Source organism: Nicotiana tomentosiformis, chromosome 5 (assembly GCF_000390325.3).
Source record: "Nicotiana tomentosiformis chromosome 5, ASM39032v3, whole genome shotgun sequence".
Lineage (NCBI taxonomy): Eukaryota > Viridiplantae > Streptophyta > Magnoliopsida > Solanales > Solanaceae > Nicotiana > Nicotiana tomentosiformis.
The window spans coordinates 6,073,821-6,095,855 of NC_090816.1; the positions used below are offsets into that span (position 1 = coordinate 6,073,821).

The following is a 22,035-nucleotide window of genomic DNA, read 5'->3' on the forward strand; positions in this document are numbered from 1 at the left end:
CTACATTTCTTCCCATTGATACCTCCTATTGATTGTTTCCATATCCCCTTTAGATCGTGTTTTATTGTCCCTCTTTGCATCCACTCCAGCATCATTTGTAGGCATTTCTTTGAGAGTTTGCATTCAAAGAATAAGTGTTCCACGGTTTCTGCTTGACTTCCACATATCACACACCAATTGTCTGGGCTTATTTTCAACCTTAGCAGTCTTTCCTTCGTAAGTAGCTTCCTATGCATGGCAAGCCAGCTAGTGAAGCTATGTTTAGGCACATTCATCCGACTCCATACTTCTCGATACCATGGTTGTTCCTCTGCTTATCCTTTGCACCATTGGTATCCACTTCTCACTGAGTATTTGCCCCCTTGTGTTAGCCATCCATTATTAACAAAACCATCAGCAAATTTGTCCTTGACATAACAAATTTTCTTTCAGTACCAGCAACTATCAGTCGGTGGGGAGTATTGCCACCATGGTTGGCTTTTTATGTATAAGTGGTTGACCCATTTCACCTAAAGATTATCCTCCTTGTTAGCTATATTTCATACATATTTCACCATTGATGCTTCATTCCAGATTACACAATCAGTTATCTTCACTTTGCTCGACAAAGTCAGTTAGTCACGTTGTCTTCATTTCAGCAGCTCCACGATAATGTTCGCTTTGCTCAACAAATAGTGTCATAGCTATTAGTGCACAGTGTACACGTTGTTTACTTGTCTTCACTTTGCTCAACAAAGTTTTGTTTGAGAAAGTTGTGGACTTGTGGTCCACTATCTCAAATTTGTGTTCAAACTTTCCGTTTTATTTTATAATATTTTATATATATAATTTAGATATAACCAAAAAATGGGATCCCCATAAATGTGGGGCATAAAGCAATTGCTTTATCCGCTTTATGTTCGGGCCACCCCTGATCTCGAGTTTTCTATAAGTAGTTACAAGATTCAGACAGAGTTTAGTAGTTTACTATGTCTATCTTATCCACCATATATAAAAATAAACGTTATCCGATACCATTATACAAGATAGAGCAATGTTTAACTTGTAGTTTATTGTCCCTTCAGCTAAGTTCGCCACGAAAATGTAAAGGATTTGTGAAGGCTTTATTACGAATTTATCAATATGGACAAAATCTGTGAAGGAATATGTGACGGATTTATTTTTCCGTTACTTGAATTTATGATGGATTATAAAAGAGAATGACAGGGGGGAAAGGAGAAACTTATTAAATTATATAAAAAAGTATCTATAAAAAATAAAATAAATATAAATAATTTTATAATATATATTATTGTCTTGATATCATTTTTTTTGTTTACTACTAGCCAAATATGACTGATTTTTAAAAAATTTATACCAAACTAAAAAATAAACATTATTTTCATTCAATTTTGAGTCAAAATACACATTATTTTGATACACGTCATTTTCATAGTGAACTTAAAACAGAAATAGATTCGGCACCATCGTTGATAGAGCACAAAAATGTCGCTTTCCCGGCACTTCCTCCGTAAAATCCCATCCCAAACCCTAAAACCCTATCTCCGATCCATTTCCACCGCCGCCGCCGATTCCTCCACCACCGCACCGTCGCACCACAACCACCACCAGCGCAACCACGAGTTCCTTCCGCCGAGCAACTATCTGAATTCATGGACAGCTTGTAAGGATCCTAAGGAGGCGGAGGCTAAACTCGCCCTTTTACGCCGCGAATATGCGAAAAAGGTGAAGGAGGTACGGAAAGAGTATATACAAGAAATGGAACTTCAGAGGATTGAGAAGATGAGAAAAGCTGAAGCTAAAAAGGAGGCTCAGAGGATTGCTAATGAGGAGCGTAAAGCTGCTAAGGCCGCTGAGAAAAAAGCGAAGGCGATGGAAAGAGAGGCTGCTGAAGAGGAGTTCCGCAAAACCCTGGTATGTGATTAATATTTTTTTTTTGTTTTTACAAAGTTTGGATATTACTTGTATATGCTTAATTTTTCTTGTTATTATTGTTCTCCGAAACAGTGTCATTTCTCGATTTGCCTAATCTCTACTGTTTTAAATCACAATATGCAATACAATAATGATTTGTTAGTCAATTTTTTGACATCTAAATACTACTTTTCCTTATTTAATCCAATCAAATCAAATGTTACTTGAGGCTTTCAAATGTTCTTCTGATTAAGATTAAAACTATGCACCCACCTCATCTTAGTAACCAGTCAAACTTAGACATTCATTGTAAGCAACTAGTATTCTCTTCCCTTTAGCAGGTGTTTTTCAAATGCTTGATTTTTTTTCTTATGTGTAGATGGTTTATGTAGAGCCCCTTCCACTTCACTCTTACTTATGTTGTATCTCGATAGACCTATAATATATGGAGGCATTGCTAAAAGCTTGTTTAAGCTGACACTAAAGTATATGTCTATTTGCTGTTATTATATTAAGTTTTATTCTTTGTTAAAATTGTCAATTCCGAGTCTGAATATACAGTCAGTTATGGTAATTGATGGTCAGCATAGAACTAGTCGTCTTATGATAAATCGTTGCAATATGTCTTATTTTATGAGGCGACAAGCCAATTCGCAAGCAACTCAACTAGTTTACTGGGTAATTGTCACCTTTCTCCAACACAAGTATTAGGCACTGCCCGCATCAAAGTTAAGGCGGATTGGGAGAATTCAACTAGTTTTGTTGATATAATAATTTAGAGATTGGTTCTCAAGGTATCATAGGTTCTGAATGGGGATTATGCGTTTCAAATTTATATCTAACTCTATCTATATTTGTTGGTCTCTCACTCTCTCTGACACACACAGTGTTTGAGTCGAAAATTGTTGGTTGTGTACCACAAAACTCACGTTGAATCTCCCACTGCTTCGACTGGTAGGCCAATCCTCACAATACACATGCCAAATAGGGAGAAATAAATGTAAAGGATTCATATAGCCGAATGAACTAGTAAGCATGGTAATGTTGAAGTACACCAATAGCTTCTGTTTAATGAATTCTTCCCAAGCAGACTTTTCCAAGAGAACAACATGTGATTTTTGCAACTACGGAGCTATCACTTGAAACAAAGAACAGTCGAAATGAACTCTAGAGAATGCTAGGACTGTAAGCACACTGCTTGATGAAATTCACCCATAGGCTCTTTTTATTGAATTAACAAAAGATACTCTTTTTGAGATGATCAAAAACTCTTACAGGCCTGCCATCTCTCACTATATTTATTATATGGGTGAATACTACTCTACTGAAAGTAAATGTGCCTTGTCATCTGGCTTTGTCTTTTACTCCATATTTTACCTTGAACTTAGTGCATGATGAATAAATTTGAATATTTGAGGAGGTCATTTGTCCTCAACACGAGTTTGAATAGAGTGGATCATCATAATCTGTACTTCATAATGTATATTTTGCATCATTTGTTAGTCCTCGACTATCTTCTGTGAACTCTCTCAGTCGTTAATTATATGTGCAATATCCTTTTCCTATCCTTTCTGAATTAGTGTCCTATTTTTATTTGCTTGATATTGGAAGTTGTAAATCATGTTATACAACACAAGTATTTAGATGTGATTCTTCTCTTTTTTTGGACTTCTTCTTACTACTATCCTTATTTTAAATCCAAACAAATCAAATGTTACTTGTGGCTCATGTTCTTTTGAGTAAGATTAAAACTATACGTGTTCTCACCGTAATAGCCAATAAAACTTGGACGTTCAATGGGTAAGCACTAAGCAAGGGTATTATTTTTCCATCTAGCAGGTGTTTTTCAAATTCTTAATATAATCTTTTGATGTGTCATCATAAAAAATTAAAAAAAAATCTTTTGATGTGTGATTCCTTAGTAATTAATAGTATATCATATTGCGCCCTCTTCAAGACAAATCCATGCACGATGAGGCATATGCCTTGGAGCCTTGTTTACTAAAACACTGCCTAAGTGAGGCATAGTCCTCAGGACTCTGCATCTTGTTTAAGGGCTTAAAGGGAGCCTTTAACAACATTGTTAGTATTCTTTTGTTCCCCCACCCCCTTTTTTGGAGAGGATACTTTCACTTCAATTAGCAGGTACAGCTCTAAACTAGGTTTTAGAGCGTAGTTTGCTCTAGTCTTGAGTATTTCCGAAATGTATATAGCTTTGCTTGCATATATTCTCAATCAAGTATAAACTAAAATCCCATGTGTGTTTAATTATTATGTTCAGCTTAAAGAAAGACAGGAAAAGCTTGAATATTGGAGGATGAGGGAAATGAAGTTCTCAGAGAAGAAGAAAGATAAACGCGACCTTGTACGACGGCAAAGTTCTATATGGATTGATGAAAAAGAGTTGGAGAAAAAGACACTTGAGGTTATTTGTGATGCTATTCAACTTTGATTTTTTTTTCCTTCTCGAACGACTTTGATCGAAGTGTTGTGTTATCCGTTGGAGTTGATTTCAATAAATTCCAAAATGTAAACTTGATATCTCATTATCTAGCCTCTAGTTTGTAGTTCATCTACCACCCTTGTGGACTCAACCCCTCTCCTGGGAACAATTTTGAGAAAATTATCTGTTTTATTCCCAAATAACCAAGTCTGGTAATTTTACAGTCAGACAGATTTGGGATGCTTTGTAGTGAAAAGTGTATTTTTCTCGCTCTAGTGCTTAATGCTTATAAGTAAACTCAAGAGTGTGGGCTATCAAATGAGAATCGCGTTAATCTGTTTGGCTAAATGCTTCTACCAAATGGCAATTGGAACATCAGCCCTTAGCTATTACACTGACAAGGGCATGGTGCATAGATTCTTTCTTTTTATAGGGTTAGGTTGTTCAATAGAAGCAATAACAACAATCCAATATAATCTCACAAGTGGGATGTGGGGAAAGTAGTGTACGCAAACCTTACTCCTACCTGAGTGTAGAGATGCTGTTTACGATAAACCCTCGGCACAAGAAGATGAGGCTGTTCAATAGAAGCATAAAACAGAAAACCTAAAGATTTCTTTGACTATCCATACATGCATTGCCAGATAAGCTTACGTAATGACAAAATAAACAATGTTAAAACAGTTCCCTAAAATGCAAAAGCAAAAACATTAGGAAAAGACTACTAGTTAGTCCATGTCAGACTTCTGTTGGAGTATAAATATATGGTACACCGGGAGAACACTAATTTTACAGTCAAAATTTTGATCACTACCCAAAAGCCAAAACTAATTCAAGCTTTCATTTACATAAAATTCTGCAAGACGGAGAAGAGAAAGAATCACGGGTGCTGGCACTTGTTCCTTGGCGCCATTTTTCATATGCCACTTTTTTTCCCCCTTACAGACAAGGCTCGGAGTTAATAACTTGTGCTACTGAGCTTTTGGTTTCTGGATTTTTACGTATGGAAAAAATCCGAGGAAGTGCTTGATTTTTGGATTCCATTCTCTTTGCTGAGCGCGACAATACATCAAGAAAGTATTAGCAAAGTACGCGTTAAAACCCATAAGGCCATGCCATAGTGCGTGACCCTGTGGATTAAAGTACCAGCGGGCAATGTCCTTGCAGAATAGACGATCACACAGCCAGCAAACAGCTCCGAGTAATAAAGTGGCCACATATAACTTTGCAATCTGCTTTGCAGATTTGTCTTCTGTATGAATGTAATACTTATATGTGCGAGGAATGCAAAGAAGGCACAATAGTGCATAATGTAGCATGAAACCAATATCAAAGCGAATCTGTGAATGCGCAATGGCAAATAGTGCACCGTAAAGGAATAAAAACGTGGGCATTGTACTCTTGTAATGCCAATCTGGTGAATAAAGGATGTAAAAATAGAGAAGCATTTCCCAGACCATGGGTGTCTCATCACCTTGCTGTTGCCTATCAATTTAAAGCAGGGATCATAATGCATTAGAATGACCATCAAATTCAAGACATATTACAAAGTATTATCCAACAATCTGGATATATGACTATCCATCCAATCTGTATGCACAAAGCAAGAAACAGTTTATATCTAACAAGAAACTTCAAATATTAGACATACACCATTCACACAACAAGCAAGAGGGATCATAAAAAAGGTCAACTTGGTATCTAGTTCATAATCAGCTTTATCCTGTAATGCAGCAAATTGACAACATGAGATTGTGGGCATTCGTTTATGCAATATTTAATGATGCAAAATACAAAAACTGGCTAGTTGGCTGAAACTAATTGCATTTGCTACCCGAAAAGTGTATAAAATATGTATTATATTTTGCATAAATACAAACACACACACACACACACACACACACACACATATATATATATATATATATATATATATATATATATAAAATATACATTTTGTCGGCTATTATTTTTAGGAGCGGCTAAAGGTGTACATTTCTATTTAATATCCAATGGAGCTACATGGCTCCAGTGTTGAAAAGTAGCAACTTGGAGGTAAAGCAAATTGGAACTTTAGAGGAAAAGTTGTGAAGGGCTATTCTTTTCTAAGTCTTTTGGACATTATGGAGAGAAAGATGAAGGAGACGTTTGACCCCAGAGTCCAATGTTAACGGTTAAAAGTTCCCTTATTATGTTTTTAAGTATAAAAACACCTATTTGAGTAGATAGGTAACTATATTTTTAAAGGTTTCATTAATTTGCAAATTAAGACCACTTTGACGTAGCCTCTTTTCTTTGGGGATAAATCAATTTTCTTTAATCAAATCTTTTGGTTGATGCAAAGAGGGAAAAAAAGTTGATTGATCCACAACAGCACCATCCTATCCTAAAGACATGGTGCTGAATGGGCAAGTTGAAGAGATATAAATTACTTCCAAGACAAGATGCAAGAAAAAGAAAAAGAGAAAAGCTCATCCTAATAATCTCCTATCAAGTTAACTCACCAAAAAAGACAATAAATGATCTTCTGTCAAAGCTTAAACCAAAGCATGAGCTTCTTATAAGTACTAAGGTCTAGCTCCTTTTACCAAGCTTTAGGCTTTCAAAAATCCTGGCATTCTATAAGCTTCTTCGAAAGTTCAATATAGAGAATGAGACTGACTTACATTTTCATTTTATAGGTAATCATGTCAATAATATGGATTACCTTCTTCCTGCATGTAGGTAATACACAACAACAAACCATCATTGTTTATGGATAAACAAAATGGGAAATAAGGGAAAAAGTGCTTACATCTGCCGCAACGTGGCATGGTAAATCATGCTCCCTATGGCAAGTATTATATTTGACATATGGAGGACACTGAACCTTTTCTCAAACCGCTGTCTGAGGGCATTCACAAGACCAATCAAAGCCAGAATAATGCATGGGACATTTGAGATGGTATTAAAGAACTCTGCAATATAGGAGGAGAGGACATAATTTGGCTCACACCACTCTTTAGTAGATGTTACAGGACCCCAAAAGCTTGAAATGTCATCTGCCATTCTTCAAAATATGCATGCACCTGAAATGAAATAATCGGCTAGTAGCTGTTGCAATATTTTTTTGATAAAAATGCAATTACAATATTTTGTGTAATGATTAAAGTTAAAGCATGTCTTATTAGTTACTGTCATATCAAGAAATCAAATTCTCAGTACTTCTCTACAGGAAGAAGAATATTCACAACCAAATATAGACAGGTGGGCATTTGTGATTGAGTTTTTCAACAACTAATATGTGCACAAAAATATTTAATGAATCACTTAATAAAATAACAGAACAATGAGATTAAGAATGGAAGGATAAGAGTCTAACAAGTGTTAACACTGCGAAGTGTCACAAAATCTACTTGACACCACAAGAGTTTTCGATAATAGGTCTTTTATTACCTTTCAAATGTATGCAATGTGCTTGCTCAACGCTTGGTCACCACGTCTCACAAGTCCTTCGAGTACATATATAGACTTGTTTATTACTAGCTTTTCAAGTTTAATGCTCTATATAGTAAGTTTTATGCATACTTCATCTCTGTATTGATCAATCAATCAATCATATGACTTCTCTAATGAAATGCACATTATTCAAAAGAGAAACATATCTGCTCACAAAGATCAGATGAGGTCACTTCTGCCCAGAATATCCGATCATATTTGCTAAACCAAATAGGTGAACAGCAAGGTTTTTTCTGGTCCTATCAAGAAACATTGAGAAGAAAATGTTTTTCCATTTTTAGTTTTAAAAAATTTAATAAAAAGTTCATCTACCCCTTCTCTTTCAATACCTACAGCCAATACAAATTGAAGGGAGAAAGCACGTAATATCAACATATCTGGATTCAATTAGTAAACTTCATAGCAATCCAGCCTATGTCTATGACCTATCAACAAAGAGCAGATACAAGAGACTGAAAAGAAGAATCAACAAACAGTTTTTCACTATAAAAAAAGCAGGTAGTATCATCAATCTCCATGCTTAAACCAATTTAGTTATCACACAAAAACCAGCCTAGCAGAGGCCTTTCATAGTATACTACTAGACATAGTTTATCATTTCCTTTCCGAGCAGAACTTCTTATGTTAACCTTTCCTCTGAGATTCTCAATCAAACTATCTCGTTTTGGCACATTTTGTTATATCGCTTTATAAGAGCAGCCACCAAATTAATAAATCCATTTTCAAGGATTAAGATGCACAAACCCTTGAATCACCACAAAAAATACAAAATTTCCTTGATATCCTGCTAAAACAAAACCTTCCCAACCACGAACCAGCGGGGGTATTCAATATGTGTGGAAAAAGCAAAGGTTTACTTTAACAAAGGTGATCACAACTCACACATCGACCCGGGAAATCACACATAATATGTATCATTTATTTTATGCCTCGATGTTTTTTTGGCAACACCGAAACACGATAAACTCTACGTTTGCTCCCAACTCCATCTCGGTCAGCATCTTCCTCTCAGGGGTAAGGGGTTTCTTTCGATATCAGAGAGGGGCTCGTCGGGCTTAATTATTAAAAGAAAATATTTTTTTCTCAACCATATTTCTATCTTAAAATAGACAATGAATTATATTCAGAGCATTTCCCAAACATTCCTATTAATTATGCCGATTCCTCCCACATGTATACTTGATGTATAATCTCTGCAGCATCTTTTATCAAAACCCCGAATCGGCGAAGAATATGTCCTTTAAACTTTGCTAGAATGGCTGAACTCATAGAAGACCAGCATATATAATCAACTCCATGACCTATAAGAAAATCTGTCCCCATAAAACTCATGCCCACAAGCATTCTATGTCAATTGTGGTATCTTGCTTCACGCCCTAATTAATATGCATTATGTTAAGACCTATAGGTTAGGGGTTCGAGCCGTTGAATCAGTCACTGATGCTTACGTCATGATAGGCAAGGGTGTGATCCTTCCGTCGACCCGACGTAAACACAGGATGTTTCATGCATCGCGTGGCCCCTTTTATGTATGGTAATTAACTTCAAACCAATCAATTTATTCACTATCCACTAATCCATGTATTCGACATTAATCTAAATAGTCAAATGGATAATGATTAGCAAAAATCAACTCCAAACATCTGTTTTTACACCTCATTCCCAACTTATCACATAAAAAACTTGTATATACCGAAACTAAACTTTGAGATCACCGCGAACGAAATTACAAAACAGAATACAACAAATAAAAGAATCCAATAGCTTTACATCAAAACACAATATAAAAAAAAAAACAAATAAAAATATATGCATGTGTTTGTAAATGTATCAATTTATATAAACTGATTTAGCAAGTACAGAAAATACTTGCAAATAAAGTACATTTTTTTACCTTTCAAATGAGATCCAATCCGCCCAAATTGAGTCGCTGTAATCTGTAGAGAATGCTCCCAAATATATATATGTTTCTATATATGTGTATATAATATACACACTCTCTCTCTCTGCTAGGGCTAGAAAAAGCATAAAACAATTGGATTTGTACGTTTTAAAACTTCGAGTTGCTATTAAATGGAGAAAATGACAAAAATGGTTTTAAAATTGTCTCTGCTCTCGAGCAGTTTTGATTATTTTTTATTTTTGTAATTTTTGATATTTTAAGTTAGTCAAACTTTATTATTAGATTTAAAGAGTTGTGCAAAATAATTAACAAGAACCTCATTCAGTTATTTTTCTTACAATTCTCATTAAATTTAATAGCCAAATTTTGTTAGATTTTTGACGAAATAATAAATACCCACTTATTTTTAGCAAAAGGCCCAAAACTCCTTAAATTGTATTTATGTGAAGAGAAATACAATGTTTGGATAGATTGTATTGTTGTTTTATGATGTCATGAACCAACAATATGAAAAATAAACTTACAATATTACAATGAAAAAGTGAGGTACGGGGTATAATTATTATATAAAAAGGTATGATAAAGAATAAAGTATAATTATTTAATAATATAGAAATGCAAGATGAGAGAGAAAAATAAGGTAACGACACGACCACACCAAATCGATCGTTACATAAAGTGATACTTTCATCGTTATGTAACGACGTATTTAACGATACGATACAATAAAATCTAAATAACAGTCAAAACAAACATTATATTTAAAGTAACAATACGATACAATACACGGGTAACCACCGTCAGAAGTCCAAACAAACGCTTAGCTTCTGGCCTACATTATTACTGATGTTCTAAAGTTTATTACTTCTTCATTTTGCCTAGCAACTTATACTTCTTTTTTTTCACATAGTTTTTAAATATCTAAACTCCAAACTTAACCAAACTGTAAATTGACTTTTGAAAATTCAAAAGCAAACAACTTTTCTTTTCATAATTGAGTGATAGTTCACTGGTAGAAATATTAATGTTTTGGATACCTTTTAAAATTTGCTATTTGTTATGTTAAAACTTCATTATTAAATTTGTATTAGAATTAAATCCAATTAACTGTTGCGTACTATAATTAGTCAGTGTTAACAACAAAATTAAAGATTGACATAAATTGATAATACTACACATCGTTAGGACAACAACCTGAACTTATAAAAAGACAATATACCGAATTACCGATAGAAAAGAGAAGTTTTGATTAATACCATTTCTTGGAATTAACTTTATACCTTTTTCTGTCTCTTCTTTATTGGCACTAATTACAACTATTATAAATAGGAAACAAAATTAAACTTTGGATATAAGAAAAACACAAAAGTGAATAGCTTGAGTTATGGCTTTAATTAGAAAGCTAATTACTACAATTTTAGTAGTTATTTTCTTTGTATCAATAGTTTCTGCAGCTAGGAATAGATTGCAAATATTGAGTGATCAAAATGAAGATGGTATTTGTATTTCTATGGTGGAAACTCAAGGCTATGGTTGTGAAGAACATAAGGTATATGTTCAAGATCTTAGAAAAGTTACAAAATTGGTGATTATATAAAATGCACTTTGTTGGTTTGAACCCCCTTTCTCGATCGAGCTCGTCGCAAGCACGGGCGGAGCTAGTGTTAACGTTACGGGTTCGGTTGATCCCAATAACTTTGATCTAAACTTTGTATTTGTCTCAAGAGAATTCATTGAATATGCATAAAATATTAATTTAGCACAATAACTTAAAAGAATTAGAATCTCGAACTCATAAGCTTCAAATATTGGTTCCGCCTCTGGTCGCATGGGACTTGTCTAATGCAATTTAACTCTCTAGTGTGGTTTGCGAGCTATTGCACTAGACGTAGTTTACCCAGACCACTATCGAAGGGTAACAGCTATGAGTTTCCTAGTTTACAAAAAAAATATAATATTCACCTTGTAATTTTTTTAATAATTTGTTTTTTTATTTTTTAATTTTAGGTGACAACTGAGGATGGTTATATTCTCAGTTTACAGAGAATTCCTAAGGGAATATCTGGAAAGGCAGCAACTAAGCCACCTGTTCTTCTGCAACATGGACTATTGATGGTTATAATTCTTCACTTTGATTCTAATTATGTTCTCTATATTTAATCTTTGGCTTGTTCAAGATAAACATATTTATTCTTTTTAGTATGATTTTTTATTAATAATCAAGAAATCCCTGGGAGTTAGTGGTGTACGGGTTAGAATGATTAGATAATTGGTCCATCTCTCTATCCTTCTTAACTTAAATATTATGTTTTTGTCGGCAATGGAGTTCAAACTCATAATGTGCGATTAGTTCGCATATTATACTCTTACCACTAACCAAAGTCCTGGAATCTTTCACACTTGTTTAGGCAAGTGAAAATACTTTCTTAGCCATGTCACTAGGATAAATATAATGAGAGGCGGAGACATATAGGTTGAGGGGTCACCGTCACCCGAAAACTTCGGCAAAAGCTTCATATATACTTGTACATGTCTTTAAGAAATAGTCAGATATTAGCATAGCCCCCCGTATCCGTTTTTATAAGTAGTGATAAAATTATAGTAAATATCATGGTGCCCCTGCATCAGCCAAATCCTGGGGAAGAATTAACCCAAATAGCCGTTCACCCTACCACTTAAACTAAAAATAGCAGGTGAATATATAATATATGCATAATTTATGTGTTACATGTGTATAATTGTGTACAATCAATATATAATCTATGTATATGGCTAGAAAAAGTAAAGAATTAATATGACCGGCTATTTATGTAAAGATCCCATTATGTAAAGATCCTGAGTTTGGGTCCGACTCTGAATATAATGGATATCATTTGGACAAAAACAAAGGGATAATAGATCATCCGTAAAGTTTATGTATGTACGGAATTTTTTTCAAGCAAAATATGTTTTTTTTTCTTCTTTTTCTAGAAGAGCTTATTGACCTTTGACGAAAAATAGAGGTTAAATTCATGTTCTGCTAAATGAGTTTGGGGTATTATCACTTCTAACCCGTACCAGATAGCGAAAAAAGTGCATAATTTTTACATATAACATACGAAATGTATATATATTATATACAAATTTTATACATTCTTTTGGCTATTATTTTTGTAGCGGTCATTTTTCCAATGAGTTTTTACAATTACAGGATGGAATTACATGGCTGTTAAATCCTCCAGATCAATCTTTAGCTTTCATTTTAGCTGATGAAGGTTATGATGTTTGGATTGCAAATACAAGAGGAACTAAATATAGCCAAGGACATACTTCACTTAGTCCTCAAGATCCAGTTCAGTTTCATTCTTTGTTCAGTCCTGTCTCACATACATAAATATTTATTAAATTAGCCAAAAAAACAATTTCTATAATTTTAATTTGTTCGTTAATTATTTACAGGCATATTGGGAATGGTCATGGGATGAATTGGTGGATTTCGATTTACCTGCTACACTTAAGTATGTTCATGATCAAACTGCCCAAAAGCTACACTATGTTGGCCATTCTCTGGTAATTTCTTTTTTCGTCAGTGTCTATTTTTAGTATTTTGCACATACTTTATTTTTTAATCTCAAAAATAGGGTTCGTTTTACGTATGGCCATTAAACTTTTAATTTATTGGATCAAAGTCGCAAAACTAAATTTTGTCACTCAAAAATCTATCAGCCGACTCGAAAATCCAAATATGCATGCCAAATCAGCAAAAGTGGCATGCTATTTGGATTTCTTGTGTCTTCTACTGAATTTTCTAGGCATTTAATTTTTCGAATAATGTAGAAAAAAATTAAATTATTTTTAATTTACAAAATTAAGTTATTTTTAATTAACAAAAACTAACTTTTGTCACTCGAAAATCCATCATCGGACTCGAAAATCCAAATATGTATGCCAAATCAGCAAAAGTGGCATGCTATTTGGATTTGTTGTTTCTGCGGATGGATTTTCTAGGCATTTGATTTTTCGAATAATGTAGAAAAAAATTAAATTATTTTTAATTAACAAAAAATAGTTTTATGACTTTGGTGCGATAGGCAGATGATTTAATGATCATCGATGAAATTAACTTCTCAAAATGTAAACACATAAGTAATATATTTAAGAAATAACTAAATTGGATTTTTTTGTTGTTGGTGGCAGGGGACCCTAATTGCATTGGCTGCAATTTCACAAAATAAGTTGGTAGACATGTTGAGATCAGCAGCTTTGTTAAGTCCTATTGCTTATTTGGGGCAAGTGAGATCTCCTCTTGCAAAAAGTGCTTCTAAAGATTTTATAGCTGAAGTAAAGAGCTAATTTTTCTTCTTCCAATTCTGTGTGTTTTTGGATTCATTTCAATAAAGTTGGATCACATTTCTTTTTTTATATTTTTTACAGGGTTTGTATTGGTTGGGAATCCATGAATTTGATCCAAGAGGGTAAGATATTCCACCCATTTCATTAGTGTTTTTTTACTTTTTATTTTTATTTAAGAAAACAAGCAATCATAGATAAGTTTAGTTTCATGCCTCAACTCTTCTTTGGGACGTTCTGAAATCATGGTAATCTTTTTTTGAAGATTATTGGCAATGAAAATGTTCCTGGGTTTAAAACGTTAACGAACATACTTAATATCTGTTGCCATGGAATATATAGGTAGAAATTATTTTATATTCTTGGAAGCTTGTTTCGCGCTCTCTATCCCCTTTTTTTGGGATTCCCATGAACCGCTTTTTAGTATTCGTATTCGCCTTTTTTCTTTCTTCCCTTCCACACGAAAGGATCATGAGGTTCTCGCAACATACATATCGGGGTTGGAATCATCATCCAGACTTTAAATTACACAAAAGTCATAAAACTAAATCTTGAAATGGAAAAATAACTCAATGCTAGCTTATATAGCATATTAAAAAAAATGCCCAAAAATACCAAAATCTTGCTATGAAAAACACATATTATATAACCACGTTCTTAACTTACCTTATATAATATTCATGTGGCACTTTAAATAAACAAATAAAGAACCCTTGTTATGGCTTCTTTTATGTAGTTATTTATCTCACATCAAAAGACACTTCATGTTTGTTAAATTAATTTGAAATTTCGCACTTATGGCTGAGTTAAATAGAGATGCTGTTGTCAAACTTTTGCAAAAAATCTGCCAAGATCCAGGCAACAATTGCAGTGACTTGATGTCTTCTTTCACTGGTATTTCAACTCTTCACCAATTCATTCTTTTCCATTTTTATTTGATTTTTTTTAATCTTTACTATTGTGACAATAATAGGTCCAAATTGCTGTGTGAACTCTTCAAGAACTGATATTTTTCTTGAGCATGAACCAGAGGCAACAGCAACAAAAAACATGGTCCATATTGCCCAAAGTAAGTTTGCAAATGCAATGTAAAAGAAATACATATAATTTTTAAATTTGTGTTTGATACGACGAAAGTCATTTTTAGAAAAATAAGTTTTCTAAGGAAACTGTTTTCTTGCGTTTAGCTACCAAATAATAATATTTTCTGAGAGAAAAATGACTTCTTTCACGTATGGACCAATATTGTTTTTCTTACAGCTAGAGGAAGAAATTAAAGGAGGAGGATTTAATTTAGGGATTTAATTTTAGAGGTTTTAGGTCGATAGGGGTTAGGTTAGGTAGTTGGATCAGGTTATTCATTAGCGACTGGGTTGGATCTTTTCGTCCAATAACAACATGCCCACGTGGACTTTTCCGGCTGCGATGGAAGAACTAAGGGGTCGTTTGGTATGAGGTATTAGAAAAAATAATGCAAGCATTAACTCTGTGCATTACTAATATCTTGTTTGGTACATTTTTTCAAACTTTGTATAACTAATACTTATATTAGTTATACACCATACTTGGTATTATCCTATGTATAAGTAATGCATACAAAACTATGACATTAGTCATACCAATGCTATTAATGCATGCATTAGTATAGTTAAAGACTAAATTGTCCTTAAAGTCCCTTAAAGATAGAGAATATGGAGGTCATTTTTGTAAACATCTATTTTTCTTTAAAATTCTACAATGCATTATAATTTTTAATACACCACACCAAACAATAGATAAGAAATAATATCTGCATAACTAATGCTTGCATTACTAACCCATGCATTACTAATCATTGCATTACTAATACACCTTATTCCGCACTATTCTTATATATCCTACCAAACGACCCCTAACAGATGAGGGGTAAAAACAAACCTAAAGTATAGCGGTAAGAGTAGATTTATTAACGAACTGAAACAGAGGACAAATATAACTTATTTTCGATAGTAGAAGGGTAAATATAGTCCTTTCCGTTAATTTTAACTTCATATTACTTACTACAACTAACAACTTAGACATTATTATTAATCCTTACTACCCAAATTTCATTAAAAAAATTCTCCGATTGCTAATACTACTAATCTTGAATACATATCTTTTCTCGGAAAAATATACTTTTCGCTCATCAATTAAACAGTGGACTAATATTGATCCATTTTTCAGAGAAACATTTTTTATATATGAAAAATGACTTTTGTCATACCAAACACATTTGAGTACTCTTTTTTCTTAATTTCTCAATGGAGTTGCAATTTATATGATTTTTTGGACAGTGACAAGAAAAGGGACCATAGAAAAATATGACTATGGAAATGATGAAGAAAACAACAAACACTATGGTCAGCCAACACCTCCAAAATATATAATGGCAAATATCCCAAATGATATACCTCTTTTCTTAGGCTATGGAGGGGCAGATTATCTTTCTGATGTGACTGATGTGCAAACTCTATTAGATAAGTTGCAAAATCATGATCCAGACAAACTTGTGTTGCAATATAGAGAAGATTATGCACATGCTGATTTTGTTTTTGGTATGAATGCTAAACAAGTTGTATATAATCCTCTAATGGCTTTCTTCAAGCTTAATTGAGAAGATATTCAAGTCTTGGTGCACAAAGTTATCGTGTGGAATTAGTCGAGACGTTCGCAACCTGGTCCCGATCACATCATCGCAATGATTTAAAAAAGAAGACTTAATTTAGAAGATTAGTACTTTAAGATGATACAAAAATTATAAAGTTGATGTAGGATTTGTAATTGTTCTTCAATTATGTAGATATTGTACTTGTGAATCAAAGTTGAATAATTACTAATTAAGCACGTTATGTATGCTAAATAAATCATTATATTTGTGTTAAAAATGAGACCTTTACACAAATATCCAGTTGGATTTATTATTTACATTTTTGCTATAGACGACGGTATATATAGATTATACACGGCTATATATATAAGGGTTATGCTTATATTATATATTCATTCACTATTTTTTAATTTAAGCTATTGGGTAGGCGGCTATTTGAGTTTATTCTTCTTAAAAATTGGTCATTTTAGCAATTTACTTCTGTATGTGGTAACATTATCCCAAATCGTGTAATCTAATTAATATGTCACCTAAATATTCCTAAATTAATTAGTTGTCTTGGGACAAATTAGGGTAGATTATATGAATAGCTAGTTAATTATTTAAATTTTCTCAGGCTAATATTATACAAAAAAAAGAAAAACGGCTAAAGGATCAAGAAACAAAGGATAGGAAAAAAGTAAACATACCATCTCGTTTAACCTAATTTTTAACCTTCTAAGTTTTGACAACACCTAAGTAATCAAGATTGAATATACTGCTCAAAACAAACAGCCACTAAAGAATGAAAAACTTCATATAAAGAAAGAACTGAGCACTAAAATTTGGATTACTTATTTAGTTATGATAAAAAAAGAAAAAGAAAAGAGGACGTAACCTTGAAGTTAATTGGAAACACAAGATTTTCCCTATAATTTTCTCTCGTCTCCATAAGGGTAAATTAAAAGAAAAAGGCAAGAACATGATCAATTGAAGAACAAGAAGCTAAAAACTGGTTCTAAATTTCAAAAGCAACATTCAAAGACATAATCTAAGATACGAAGAGGCAAAGAAAAAACAGTACGGTACACAAAGTATTCCGCAGGGTCCTTGTAACGCACCCCAAGGGGTGAGATGTAGACAATGTACCTTAATATAAGTATTAATGATTGTTTTCACGGCTCGAACCTATGACCTATAGGCAGAGGCGGATCTAGGATTTAAGTTCTATGGATTCAACCTTTAAGGTTCTTAGTATTGAACCAATTATATCCTAAAGTTATGAGTTCATATCTATAATTTATTGCGATTTTAGTGAGTTTTTTACATAAATTTATGCCCCGTGTCAAAATATGTGTTCAATTGAACTCGATGTTATAGAGCTACATTCGCCCTTGCCTACAGGTCAAATGGAGAACTTTACCGTTGTTCTAAGACTCGACTCCTAATATATGAAGAGTCAAATATCAAAAATCGAAATAAAAGAACAGAAGGATTAAGAATACGTTCATGAGTTCATGTATGGTGTTATAAGTAAAGCATATAATATAATGTTGGTGAAAATAGAGGGAAGAAAAGGCATTGACAAACACACTGCTGCTCATTAATAATTAACAAATCATAATAGAATATGATACTAAGGAGCAGCAGAATGCTTGTCAAAGTCTTTTCCCCACTATGCATATAATGATATTAACATTACGTTTTAGGGTTTTAGCTATGTATATATAAGCAACAAAGAAGCAAACGCACCGCCATACAAAAGGCAATTTATGGAAAGTTATTATTAATATAAACCCAAATTCTTATTGGTTTCGTTCTCTTACAAATATGGAAACTTTTATAAGGAAATTTCAGAGAAATTAAGAAAAAGGGAACTTTCCATAAAACTTGTAGTGTATATAGGGTTTCTTTTTTTTTTTTCTAAACAATAATTTGCACATTTTAGGAAGCTTGAAAGAAAATCAAGATTCTAACTAGTTTTTTTAATTTTTTTAATTTTTTTATATTATGTTTTTCCTCTTCTTCTTATTTATTCGCTACCTCAAAAATAAAGTCATTACTTTTTTTTAAGTTGGTGTTATTTATTTATTCATTAACACTTTGGGAAAATCTATTTAAATTTTTTCTCAGAATACTTTATCTACCTAAAATCAACGAATTTTGCTTTAAAATTTTAAGGATTTATTAACAGGTTTTATTTAACATTTTTTGAAATATATTGAAATCTATAACCAAAATTAAAATCTTGTTTAGAGATAACAAAGTTGTTATTTACAAACAAAAAAGTAACCAAAAGAATTATGAACTAAAGCTAAACTAATACAAAGAATTTAATGAAGAGAGTTTATAAGCTATCAAGATTATTTCAATGATGAGAGGATCTGATGTAAAGAAGAAAAAGAAAGTGCTAATTACTTAGCTTATAGACCATGCTTGTACATGGATTTTCTGCCAAGATTTGGACCAATATGAGTGTGCATCTGCCCTGTTATTATTATTATTAGCTTTCGTAGCGACTAAGTTTGACACAAAAACTAAAAATTGCACTATAAAATGTCACACCCCTTTTCTACCCCAAAAAGATAATGTGTGTTGATTGTGGATTAAAGATTTTTTCCAATTAAAGTGACAAACTTGAGTAGGGATTATTTTACTGTTCAGAGTCGCCACTTGAAATTGATTTTTTTTGGGTGTTCCAAGTCACCTTTTATTTGAATCCCTAGTCAAAGGAAGGTTTGACTCTATTATTATTGATCTGCGAAAATAAAGTTCAGGTAAGAAATTCTGTTGACCGGGGAGAAGGTGTAAGACATTCCCCGAGTCCCGTGGTTCTAGCACGGTCGCTTTATTGACTTAAAATTTGGCTTGAATTAATTTTGGACAAACTGTGATTTATATGATTTTCATGTTTTACCAATCCACTTTTAATACTTGCTTTATTATTGAAAGACAAAATTACATTGTAAATAACATTATAATTTTATTATGTCTTTGCATTTAAGGTCAAGTTACACAAATGTGCACTCGAATTTGGAATTACGTACCATGATTATGCCACGAAAATCGTACCCATAGTCACGATAATGTATTATTGGCCACACCTAAAGCACACTACGTTATTCAAAGTTGTTTAATTATTTGCTAAGTTTGGGATTATTGTAAGGCTCAAAGGTTACGGAGTAGAATTACGGAAAAGGTAAGATTAATTATTAAAGATTAAGAGAGGTATCAATTATGCCGGGTATATGTATGATAATGTGACAAGAAAATAAATTCTACTTATTCATTCTACTTTATCTATACTTAAGAAAATTAATGGAATAAAGTGAAAGCTTGCTAAACTCCAACGTGATCTCTACCAAATCAAACAATAGCTCATTTGATTTTTCCAATTCATGATTAATACTCACACCCAACATAAAGCCATAAGAACCCCACTTGACAAAAGTAACTATTAAACAAGATATGCACTTAGTAAAAGATTGATTCAAAACACAATAGCATTTGTCCTTGATGAAGCAGAGAGCAATAAATCACTCAGACTTTCATATTGATTCAACAGTTAAACACATAATCATACCGATAATTCAAAACATAAAACTTTAATGAAAATACTGATAAGAGCATGGAAACGGACCTTGAACATTCAACGGTTTTCAAATATATTGATAAGAAAAAATCTCCTACTTGTACATAATCTCGTCCAAAGTGAAGAGATCCAGAAACAAAAACGAAACCTTCGTCGTCAACTCGTAACTAACCGTATGCCGGAACCTCGAACCAAGACCTCGTCGGGAACTTTTTTCGGACTGTTTTCACTCAGATTTTAGCGACTAAGAGTGGCTTTTTCCTGCTGGTTTTGTGATGTTAGCAAGCTGGTTTTTTGGAGGGAGAATCACTGCGTTTTTGCGGCAGTTTTGAAGCTGAAAATTGGCGTTAATGGAGGTAGATATTGCAGCTATGTTGCTGCATTTTTGGACAGTTTTGCTGTAATTTCGGGCTACTTTTTGCTGAAATTCAGGGTGAGATTCGTTGCTATTTTTTGCTATATTTTGGGGGTAGTTTCAGTTGGTTTTTGTAGGTAAAAGGGTGCTGGATTTTGAGGGTAGTTTAAGGCTGATTTTGAGGTAAAAATGGGACTGTTTTATGGGTGGGAAAAGACGCTGCTACAGTAGGGTATTAGAGCTAAAAGACATGAAAATAGAAGGAGCTTTTTCTTTCCTCTTGTTTTTTCTATCTTTTCCAGATCTATCTTCCCCTTCTGCTTTTCATGTCTTCTTTTCCTCACGTGTGTACATATAATAAGAAAAGATGAGAGGATTTAAAATAAATTCTTCCGCCTTTTATGTAATAGACTTTGTTTAAAATATTATATATTCTCTAATAAAACCTACTAATAAAATAATATAAAAGTTAAAATATCAAGATTAAACCTAGAAAATACTAAATACAAAAAAGTGATAAAAACTCAAATATGGTCAAAAATTAGGTGCTCACAACATGCCCCTCTTTTCTTGGAAACATGAAAAGTTTTCAGGCAAAGAAACAGGTGAGCTATGTGATTGACTTTTACCATATCATTATTCAAAAGGGAAGAAATAAGAGAAAAGAGTGAAAGAGTGCAACCGAGTCCTGGTTTTGGACAGCCTACATATCCCGGGTTATAAGGAAATCAGGTCGCGTGTAGTTCAAGAAAAATTTGGTAGCTGGGATTACCAAACACTAGATTTAAGACTGTTGTTGTTGCTGTTGTTGCTGTTACTTTTACTTGCCGATTACATCAAAAGGAAAAGAGAAAGAACTACATATGTTTGCAAACTAAGAGTTACAAAATTCCTAATCTATGTGCCTTGTGGAGTCAAATCTTGATTCTTGACCTGCTCGCTTGTGTTGACCTTAGATTGGATCTTGATGCTCTTTGAGGAAAATATCATGGCTCATTCTCGATTGCTTGCTTTCCAGATCAGAATTCGAGAAAATAAAACTCGAGAAGCTGGGCTGATGACACATTATCCATGCTAACTCCAACTATCTTGTGACCGAAAAACTTCTTTATTCTGATGAGAAAGCTGAAACTGCAAGCTTTAATCGTCACTTTTGCTATGCGGCGAGGCCTGCAAAGCCATCAAAAAAGAACAAAACGAACAAAATTTTTCTGCCCCAGTTTGGCACTAGGAAAATTTTGTGAGTTAGAGAAAGCTAAAGTATCTAATTTGTTGAAATGAAGATAAACGGGAGTAGTATAAACTAACTATGTGAGGATATGCAACCACGAGGGGAAGTAACTTATGTTACCAAAGGAAATGAAATTAGATGATGGTACCCTGTATTACTGAA

The 22,035-nt window shown here is 33.2% G+C and overlaps 3 protein-coding genes across 8 annotated transcripts; 2 read left to right on the top strand and 1 right to left on the bottom strand.

The window, feature by feature from the left end:
• Positions 1–1,412: 1,412 nt before the first annotated feature.
• On the top strand, positions 1,413–4,486 carry LOC104113933 (protein PXR1). Its single transcript, XM_009624255.4, has 2 exons — positions 1,413–1,914; positions 4,196–4,486. Exons 1-2 carry the CDS (start codon positions 1,486–1,488, stop codon positions 4,364–4,366), a joined length of 600 nt encoding a protein of 199 aa, XP_009622550.1. The 5' UTR covers positions 1,413–1,485; the 3' UTR covers positions 4,367–4,486.
• Positions 4,487–4,990: 504 nt separating this feature from the next.
• On the bottom strand, positions 4,991–9,923 carry LOC104113932 (alkaline ceramidase-like). 3 transcript variants are annotated; one of them, XM_009624252.4, is made up of 4 exons: positions 9,750–9,923; positions 7,152–7,425; positions 7,024–7,071; positions 4,991–5,842 (listed from the first exon to the last, which is right to left on the bottom strand). In XM_009624252.4, exons 2-4 carry the CDS (start codon positions 7,403–7,405, stop codon positions 5,329–5,331), a joined length of 816 nt encoding a protein of 271 aa, XP_009622547.1. In that variant the 5' UTR covers positions 7,406–7,425; positions 9,750–9,923; the 3' UTR covers positions 4,991–5,328. The 3 variants fall into 3 exon arrangements, with proteins under 3 accessions (XP_009622547.1, XP_009622548.1, XP_009622549.1); XM_009624253.4 differs by lacking the exon at positions 9,750–9,923 and adding an exon at positions 7,793–9,650; XM_009624254.4 differs by lacking the exon at positions 7,024–7,071 and having other exon boundaries at positions 9,750–9,907.
• A 1,192-nt stretch (positions 9,924–11,115) lies between these two features.
• On the top strand, positions 11,116–17,010 carry LOC104113944 (triacylglycerol lipase 2-like). 4 transcript variants are annotated; one of them, XM_070175501.1, is made up of 9 exons: positions 11,116–11,307; positions 11,766–11,873; positions 12,949–13,089; positions 13,197–13,307; positions 13,935–14,078; positions 14,172–14,212; positions 14,902–14,981; positions 15,061–15,156; positions 16,403–17,010. In XM_070175501.1, the coding sequence occupies exons 1-9, from the start codon at positions 11,143–11,145 to the stop codon at positions 16,720–16,722; spliced, it is 1,206 nt and encodes a 401-aa protein (XP_070031602.1). In that variant the 5' UTR covers positions 11,116–11,142; the 3' UTR covers positions 16,723–17,010. The 4 variants fall into 4 exon arrangements, with proteins under 4 accessions (XP_070031602.1, XP_070031603.1, XP_070031604.1 ...); XM_070175502.1 differs by lacking the exon at positions 15,061–15,156; XM_070175503.1 differs by lacking the exon at positions 13,935–14,078.
• The last annotated feature ends 5,025 nt before the right edge of the window (positions 17,011–22,035 follow it).